Below are 9,503 nucleotides of genomic sequence, written 5' to 3' on the forward strand. Positions count from 1 at the left end.
GCTACGATGGTCTCCCTTAGCGTTTCTCTTCTGTTGCCCGGATCTAATTAAATAGTACTAGTGTCTTCTTGTTATTTTAGCACAATTTGAACTACGATCTATCTGGGATTAGCCCCTTTATTTAGGATCGATGTAGCTCTTCCTCACGTGATAGAAAAAAAAAAGTGCTCACACACGTTCAGTAAAAAAGAGTGATCGTATCCATCACCATCAGCTTCAGCCTCACTCGCTGTCGTTGAAAAATAATTGGCAGGGCAGCCAAGTAAACACAACGGAGGCAACCACAGTGAGAAAACGCTCGGCGGCCGGTCCCGTGGGGGTCGGTCCACGCGACCCACCGGTGCGCACCCGCTCCGACTCCGACTCCGACCGACCCCGCCGGGTGGATGGATAAATTACACGACACGGCGGACGGAGTGGTTGCGCCGTGGAAGCTTTCGCCTCTTCCTTCCTTTTTCCTTCCCTCTCCACCCGACCCCCCCTCCGTCGTCTTCCTCCGCCATCTCCCCCACGAACTCCCTCCCCGAGCTTAAAACACTCGCGCACCTCTCCCCCGCCTCGGCCCCTCTCCCCCGTCTCCCCTCTCGCCGTCTCGCCATCCCCGTCGCCGTCTTTCCGCACCGCGACCCCAGCCTACGAGCGAGTGAGCGGCCATGGCCGCGGAGGCGATACGGGTCACCATGGAGGTGGGCGCCGACGGCGTCGCGCTCATCACCATCGCCAACCCGCCCGTCAACGCGCTCCACCCCATCAGTAAGCACACGACCGGCTCCCCGACGCCGCCCTCCGTGGCCTCATCCTCCCTCGGTTTCGATTCAGTTCGTTGCTCTAACCCCCGCCCGGGGATCCGCCTCCTCGCCCCTGCAGTCATCGCCGGGCTCAAGGACAAGTACGCGGAGGCCATGCGCCGCGACGACGTCGTGGCCATCGTGCTCACCGGTCAGATCTCTCACCTCACCTCCGCTGCCGCCCTTCCTACTTGCTTAATTTTCTTCCACCACCGAATAGTATATGATTAACCTGTCACCACAGCCTGCCGATTATTATGTTTCCCTCCATACTGGGGAAGTGGGGATCAGTCTCTGCTTTCCTTTTCTTTCCGTGGATTTTTAATGTCTCGCTGCAGACGAAATATAATACTAGTTGGTCCAGCCATTTTAAGTTTGGCGATATCCTGGTTAGCTATGGGTAAGTCGTGGCACTGTCACCGTCCTAGTTTCCTATCATTTCCGCTCACCTCAGTCCACCTCCAATTTTGGGTTGGCCTGCTTGACCGCGGTACTGATTGGCCAGTTGCGTGCCTCTAGAGCTAATTTATATGGCTCAAGTAAATCCAAGTGATGGTAACAAAAATACAGAGCTGTATTCTTTTTACTCGATATAATAGCTTTGCATATTTATCTGCTTCTCTACTACTAGGCGGGGAGGACGTTTCTGCCTTTTCTTTTACCTTCTACTAAAAGGATAGTATACTGGTACCTTTTCAGGTTATATTTGACATTAGGCGTATTTTTATTCCAATTTTGGGTTGGCCTGCTTGACCACGGTACTGATTAGCCAGTTGCGCTTGCCTCTGGAGCTAGTTTATATGGATCAAGTAGACCCAAGTGATGGAAACAAAACTACAGAGCTGTATTATTTTACTTGATATAATAGCTTTGCATATTTATCTGCTTCTCTACTACTAGGCGGGGAGGACATTTATGCCTTTTTTACCTTCTACTAAAAGGATAGTATCCTGATATCCTTTTCAAGTTATTCGACATAAGGCACATTTTTACTCACTTTTTGACTTGTTTAATTGATGACTTATGTGGACGTTCTGCCAACCTTGTACACTTGACTGATGTATGAAATGGTTCCATCAAAGTCAATTCATATTGAATATCATTTCTGATACTTGTTGCTGTCCTGGATTCTGAATTGCATAGGTGCCAAGGGCAAGTTCTGCGGAGGATTTGATATCAATGTTTTCACAAAGGTTCATCAGACTGGTAATGGAATGCCTTTCACTTGTGCTGTTGTTTGGCCCACTCTATGCTGTTTGCTTACATGTGTAACTTGTGCTTGCAGGGGATGTATCCCTTATGCCAGACGTATCCGTTGAGCTTGTGTCAAACATGATGGAAGGTATAGCTTTTTGCTGCGCTTCCTTGTGTGCCACTATATTTTTGTATGCCCTCTTGTTTCTATTCATAATTGCTGGACCCATTTATTTGCAGAGGGCAAAAAACCTTCTGTTGCAGCCATTCAAGGCCTTGCTCTGGGTGGTGGCCTAGAATTGGCTATGGTATGCTGTTTCTGTTGACAGATGTTGTCACAGCTGGTTCTTGACCTTTCTGCTGAATCTAGACTAAATCCTCTGTATCTGTAAATGGTATGCTCAGGGCTGTCATGCTCGGATATCTACTCCTGAAGCTCAACTTGGATTACCAGAGCTAACTCTTGGCATCATCCCTGGATTTGGAGGTATGCATATATTTGTGCTTGAAAAATAGAACTACTGCTACAGTTAGCTTGCTTTGTATTGGTTCCGACCATGCCTGGGATCTAACTGTGTTAACTTCTTATCTAGGAACCCAGCGTCTGCCAAGGCTTGTAGGTCTGCCCAAAGCAATTGAAATGATGCTGGTGAGTTCATCTGTTTCTTGTATAAGTGGATTCTTCATTTAGATGGGTAAAGTTTCATTGTCTAAACTCTACAGATTTTCCCATGACATTAACCTCAAATTTAGCATCTTATACAAGGCTGTATCTGCAAGCTACCAAATTTAATGGATGCTGTCCTTGTGGATGGGGAGGTGGGTCAAGGAGTTGAACTATGGCATCTAGGATAGGGATGGGGTGAGAATGAGCAGTACCAGTTTATCCAGCACAGGACAACCAGATGGATGGGAGGAGGAACACTTAAGGAAAAGATGTTTTAAGGAGATATTTTAATTGGGATTTGTCCATGCTCATATGCTTGTCCCGGAAGAGTATAGAATTGTTCAACATATTACAGATCTAACCTGTCATTTTTTACCTTTTTTCTGGCCAGAAAATCATGTTACACTGCTGTAACAGCATCCAATAAACTTGGGTCCAATGTTGATAATTGTCCATGCCCCAGGGCAATGTCAAATTGTCAATACCAAATAGTAAAGCCATTTCTAGTCGCTGGAAAGTTTCGGGCAATTTGAATTCAATTTGGCTGCTTAATTATATGATGTTTAGAGTAACGTTTTGTGTGTGTGTGTGTGTTGGGGGGGGGGGGTGCGGTTCTCAACTTCAATGCTAAATAACAATCATTCAATTTGCGATATGTGAGAAGCCAATCAGTAGGCATTCAGTAACTTGTTTTGTGAACCATGGGTGTAATGACTTGTCTACCAAACAAGTTCTATGTTTTTAGTTAATTACTGCAGTGACCTATTATGTGATGTTTCGGTCTTCTGAATCAGGCATCTTGTATGATTTTTACAGCAAAGTAAGTTCATTGCGGCAAAGGAAGGGAAGGAACGTGGTCTGATTGATGCCCTTTGCTCCCCTGATGATTTGATAAAGATATCACGTCTTTGGGCTCTGGATATTGCTAATTGCCGTAAACCTTGGATAAGATCTCTTGGCAGAACAGATAGGCTTGGATCACTGTCTGAAGCTCGTGCTATATTAGGTGCTGCAAGACAACAAGCGAGGAAGGTTGCACCAAACATGCCACAGCACCAGGCCTGCCTTGATGTAATCGAAGAAGGCGTGTTATATGGTGGCCATGCTGGTGTTTTGAAGGTATGTGTCTGTACCTGTCTTCCTCAAATAGGGAACTGAGGCAAGATTATCTACTGTTTTCAACTTCTTCTAGATATAGAGCTAACATACATGTCTATAAGGCAAATCCTGCAACTGAGTGTAGGCTATCTTAGCTTTATTATGGCATCTGCACTGGCATTAATGCTCTTTGACTTGAAAGTTGTAAACACCTTGCAATATTGGATGATGCATTCCTGCTTCTTCTGGTGTTTACTATATAACTTGTTCATATGTTTACCTTGCACACCTCAATAAATGCAGGAAGCCAAGGTGTTCAAGGAGTTGGTGGTAGCACCAACATCAAAGGCTCTTGTCCATGTTTTCTTTGCGCAACGTTCCACCACAAAGGTAGTCTTCCAAAGTAATTTACCTTTCTTGGCTATGCCTTTGGTTCTGCATCAAATCATTGTCCATTCTTTGATTAGCTTCAAACCTTAGATTATTGGTTGCATTACCCTTTTTTTAATTCTTTAGAAATGGTTTGATGTCTAGATGCAGCACCTGTTTGTTAGTATTGTAGTAACGTGACTTACATGAATTTCTGCTAATAGAAAAATTAAGCTAAATGGGTGCAGTGACAGCATTTAATTTACTGGTAGTTCCATGCTGGTGTCTGACTCGTACTGCTGATTATGTGTAGGTGCCAGGTGTAACTGATATTCAACTGAAACCCAGGCAAATTAGAAAAGTTGCTGTTATTGGTGGTGGTCTGATGGGCTCCGGAATTGCAACAGCACTTCTTGTCAGCAACATTTCTGTTGTGCTCAAGGAAGTAAACCCTCAGTTTCTGCAAAGGGGAGAGAAAATGATAGCAGGTGAATCTCTTTATATAGCTGTTGCAGTTTTGAGAAATTATTGTTCCACTGCATTCATGAGTTTCTGAGTTCCCCATGCCATACTGAAACCTCAATGTTTCTTCTTGTGCTTGAGCTTTAGGATTATCTTTGAAATTTCAATTTATAAGTTACCTTACTGGTAAATTTCAACAATCTTTGTAACAGGTAATCTTGAGGGCTTGGTCAAAAGGGGCTCATTGACAAAGGATAAGAAGAACAAGGCCATGTCTCTCCTCAAGGGTGCATTGGATTATTCGGATTTCAAGGATGTTGATATGGTTATTGAGGTTAGTCTTCAGATGTTTTAAGAATCTGTTGTGATTGTACAGCATTATTCTATTCTTGATCCTAGGAGAACTCTATTTAGGTACATAATTCACGGGTTCATGTTTATATGACATACTTTGGTTCTTAGGTTATTGTGACAGTTTTTCTCTTCTTGTAGGCTGTTATTGAGAAGATTCCTTTGAAGCAATCAATATTTGCTGACATTGAGAAAATCTGTCCAAAACATTGTATACTTGCAACAAACACATCTACCATCGATTTGAATGTTGTTGGCGAGAAGACAAATTCTCAAGATAGAATTATAGGGGCTCATTTTTTCAGGTTAGTTAATTCTGACAAGTGAATTTGTAGCAGATCATGCAAAAGTTGAAAATGTGTGGGAGTATGAGTATGCTTGTTAACTCCACTGATGCATTTGCCAAAAAAAAATTTAAAACACAAACCTGATGATAAAAGGCCACTTTTTTTTTTTCTGAAACTCTTTTAAGAAAGAGCATGGGCAGTATTGACCAATGAATTGTTATTCCTGTTGCATAACTGTTCTATTCTGCACTTTATCAGTCACTATTTGATCTTTGGATGTCCCATGGGTCTAGTGGCATGTCATATGATTGAACTGGTAGTTAGAAGCCTGTAGCCTTGTGTACGTTGCAGCCACTGTTATTATACTTTTATTTGGGAGCCTATGTATCAAAGGTATGGAGAAAAGATTGAACATTCACATAAAATGATCAGGACAGTAGGATATGAACATAAAATAATGTTAGGTTGCACTGATTTTACTATTTTAGATATTATTCACCTGTATTTGCTTGCTGTGCAGACGGCATGCTTATACTGTTATGCTATGTTGTTTGCAGCCCTGCTCATATTATGCCCTTGCTTGAAATTGTCCGGACAGAGAAGACATCACCACAAGCTATCCTTGATCTCATCACTGTTGGGAAGATCATAAAGAAAGTCCCTGTTGTGGTCGGCAACTGCACAGGATTTGCAGTGAACCGTACATTTTTCCCTTACACACAGGGTTCTCATCTTCTTGTTAGTCTTGGCATTGATGTTTTTAGAATTGATCGAGTAATAAGCAGCTTCGGCATGCCAATGGGACCTTTTCAGTAAGTGCTTTGGCTCTGTTTCCCAACATCTGTATAGAGCATTGGATGACCATTATAAATGTTGGTATTGAAAAGAATTTACTCATACAAAATAACGTGGGAAGTGTAATTTGTAATAAAAAACTACAAATATGCATTGGGACAACTTATTCATCTTGTTCCTCTGTTGAATTTGTACATTGGCATTGCTATTTGTTAACTAAATTATTCTTCTGAAGTCCAGGTCACATTTTTTTTAATGGCACATGCATGCATGTTGTTACAAAATAAACTGGCATTCTGCTAACATGTGGATCAGGCTTCTGATTATAGGTTGAACTTAGTAAATATGCTTTTCATTCAGTCCGTGATTAGAATGGTTTCTGACCTCACTATGACCATAGTGCTGGAGTAGTGGCAATACTAAAGGAGTGCTATTTTGGGATTTGAACCATTATAAATGTATTCATTACTATATTTTCAATCCAAATCGTCTTCCTTTTCCAGACGGGAATCAACCATCACCTGGAAAAAGAATATGTGACATCTTTACTTCTTTAGTATGCCGTGCCTTAGCTAGCTTGTTAAAATGAATATTGCAGATCTAGGCACTGTTGGTTCTTTTATATTGTTAACAGAATGAACTTTTCAAAATTTATTGTTGATTGACTTTTTAAAATTTTGCTTCCATGATTCACATGAGTTCTTATATTCGACGTTTTCCCTTGCTGCCGTACAGACTCCAAGATGTGGCTGGGTATGGAGTGGCCTTGGCGGTAAAGGACATCTATGCTGAGGCCTTTGGAGAACGAAATTTGGACTCTGACCTTGTGGACTTGATGGTAAAGGATGGGCGGCAGGGTATACTTCTTAACCTGCTTGTGCTTATGTGATAATTTGATTTTAGCTGATATGATGGCACAAGTCAATTGATAGATGAATGCACATTTGTATATTGTTCTTGAGAAGTGAAATTTCCAAGTTACTGTTTTACAGGAAAGATGAATGGCAAAGGTTACTACATTTATGAGAAGGGTGGGAAGCCAAAGCCTGACCCTAGCGTTCAGCATGTAATTGAGGAGTACAGAAAACGTGCAAAGACAATGCCTGGTGGAAAGGTATTTCTTTTTCACTCAGCCTGTCCGGTGCATTTATTAAGAAAATTGTCCTTCTACCTCTTGTTTTCATTGAAAAAATCCTTTGATTTAACCAAATTATGTTTCTTGCAGCCTGTTACTTTAACGGATCAAGATATTTTGGAGATGATTTTCTTCCCAGTTGTGAATGAGGCATGCAGGGTTATGGATGAAAACGTTGTAATTCGGGCTTCTGATCTTGATATTGCTTCTGTTCTCGGAATGGGCTTTCCCAAGTTCAGGTACCTAAGTCTTTAACTGTATTCATATATTTATATAATTACTTTGGTACAAAAATGAAAATTTTTGGCTATCTTAAACCTGCACTTGGCCATGCGTGTTTCTGCGTGCATTATTTTTAGATTTAATTAAGGAGGAGCAGTGCCTACTCCAACTTTTAGTTCTAATTTTTTTTAAAAAATGCAGGGGTGGTCTTGTCTTCTGGGCAGACACTGTTGGAGCACCTTACATATATTCAAAGCTAAGCAAGTGGGCTGAAATTTATGGTCCCTACTTCAAACCATCACCGTATTTGGAGCAAAGAGCTAAGAGCGGTGTACCACTGGTAATACCTCTCCACGTCTGGTTTGATATAGCTGCGAAGTTCCACGTCTGCTCTGGTTTTAATTTCTGCAGCGGTCTTTTCCCATGGCAATTGCTTACGAGGGCTGTGGTCATTGGAAACTTTCATAGTAATTTCTGGGAGATGGAAAACATATTTTCTTATTTTCTGGGAAATCTTTCCTTTGTTGAACCAGCTTCTAGAGTCATGCGGTTTCGGTTGTGTAACAACGAAGCCTGTTACTTATACACACAGTTCATATTTTGATATAGTGGCACAATATGTGCTAATCATTTAGCATAAAATTACCGATTGGACTGGAGTACAAGTAACAGGCTATACTGAATCAGGCTAATCATTTAGTACAAATTTTGATACTAGTGTTGCTGCTGAAAATAGTGTGACGCTACACTGATTCAGGCTATTCATACTGATCCCTTTTATATTCCGTGCAGAGCGCACCAAGCACATCTCAGCAAGGTTCGGCGAGGTCACGCATGTGAGGTGCTGTTCCAGCTGTTGGTGGAAGGATACTTGCATGATGGGTGATGAGAGCACCGTCTGCTCTGCTCATCAGTCCACCTCGTAAACGCAGGAGAATAAAAAAAAAGAAGGATGACACATGACAGAATAAATGGTTCTGTGTAGCTGTTTCTATGGTATAAAAATTTTGGTGCCTTCGACTGTAACTATGGCAGGGGTGGCGTGCATTCTTTGTGTCTCCCTATATGTCACGATCATGCGTAACATGTTTTTAATATGAGTAAATTGCATCCACCGTACAACAACTGCGTGCAGATTGGTTTAACAACTCGTAAATTTTCAATCTTAAATAAGTAGCAAAATATTTTGCTCAGGACAATAGTTTGATAGGTGGGTGCAAAATGCTCAATTTAATGCAATGCAATAATTTGGTGAATTGGTGCCATCCGTGGTTCAAATATTATAATAAGCAATATATTTGCTAATGTTGTGTCCGATTATATTCACGTCGGAATAAGTTGTTGAGCATTATTTGACGATTGACATTCGTGTCGTAATGGTAACGAATTTGGTCATGACCGGAACATTCAGTGTTTACGAAAACATTCAGTATTTAGGAAATTAATGTTATGTCTTCATTTTAATTTTTTAAACAATAATTTAATTTTAATTAGCAATATTTAATTTATATTCAATATTGATATGTTCGTTGACTATATGCATTTTTGTTCGGAAAAAGCCCATACGTTAACACATACTAACACTACCTTTTACAAATTTGTCATAAATATTTTTTAAAGCCTCATGTAATTGTTTAGAAAGTAAAAATGAGTTAAAATAAAAGAAATAGATATGTTCGTTGAATACGTAAGTAGAAGCACATAAGAAACTTTAAGGTTTAGGGTCTCTTTTATAGACTTAATTTTCCGATGATGTTGATGGCATAATTCTAAATTTTATTCAATTTTAACTCAAGAATAAATAAATTATGTTCACAGTTAAAAAGAAACAGACTGGTCATGATCAACAACATTTATTGACAAAAAATAAGAATTATTGATTGGAAGAAATTCACATGTGCATCTATTTTTCTTAATATGTTGTTTGTTAACATTTGGATTGTAAGTGCACCAATTTGCCGCGTTATTACACTAAAATGAGCATCTTACAAGTTTATTATTATACTAAATTGAGCAGTTGTTGGATCAATTTGCATCCACCCGACAAGTTATTGTATTACATTGAGCATTTTACAATACCGGGTGCAATTTACTCTTTTAATAATAAAAGAAGGAAATATATATGCAGCCGCCGC

General features: G+C 40.6%; 1 protein-coding gene across 1 annotated transcript; it reads left to right on the forward strand.

Annotated features, from left to right (window-relative positions):
• The first annotated feature begins 421 nt into the window (after positions 1 to 421).
• LOC101758148 (peroxisomal fatty acid beta-oxidation multifunctional protein) lies at positions 422 to 8,624 on the forward strand. Its single transcript, XM_004952146.4, has 18 exons — positions 422 to 753; positions 868 to 939; positions 1,932 to 1,994; positions 2,074 to 2,130; positions 2,223 to 2,290; positions 2,388 to 2,469; positions 2,576 to 2,631; positions 3,466 to 3,768; positions 4,051 to 4,137; positions 4,430 to 4,604; positions 4,791 to 4,912; positions 5,071 to 5,234; positions 5,774 to 6,028; positions 6,747 to 6,868; positions 7,004 to 7,125; positions 7,237 to 7,385; positions 7,570 to 7,708; positions 8,161 to 8,624. Exons 1-18 carry the CDS (start codon positions 654 to 656, stop codon positions 8,206 to 8,208), a joined length of 2,184 nt encoding a protein of 727 aa, XP_004952203.1. The 5' UTR covers positions 422 to 653; the 3' UTR covers positions 8,209 to 8,624.
• Positions 8,625 to 9,503: the final 879 nt, after the last annotated feature.

The sequence above is a fragment of the Setaria italica genome, chromosome I, assembly GCF_000263155.2.
Source record: "Setaria italica strain Yugu1 chromosome I, Setaria_italica_v2.0, whole genome shotgun sequence".
Taxonomy (NCBI): Eukaryota; Viridiplantae; Streptophyta; class Magnoliopsida; order Poales; family Poaceae; genus Setaria; species Setaria italica.

What these genes read in the sequence shown, in the direction of transcription:
- LOC101758148 (XM_004952146.4), top strand. Translation starts at nt 654, where the DNA reads ATGGCCGCGGAGGCGATACGGGTCACCATGGAGGTGGGCGCCGACGGC. An exon ending in CGTGGCCATCGTGCTCACCG is followed by an intron (nt 940 to 1,931) that starts GTCAGATCTCTC and finishes TGAATTGCATAG; the next exon opens with GTGCCAAGGGCAAGTTCTGC. An exon ending in CATCATCCCTGGATTTGGAG is followed by an intron (nt 2,470 to 2,575) that starts GTATGCATATAT and finishes CTTCTTATCTAG; the next exon opens with GAACCCAGCGTCTGCCAAGG.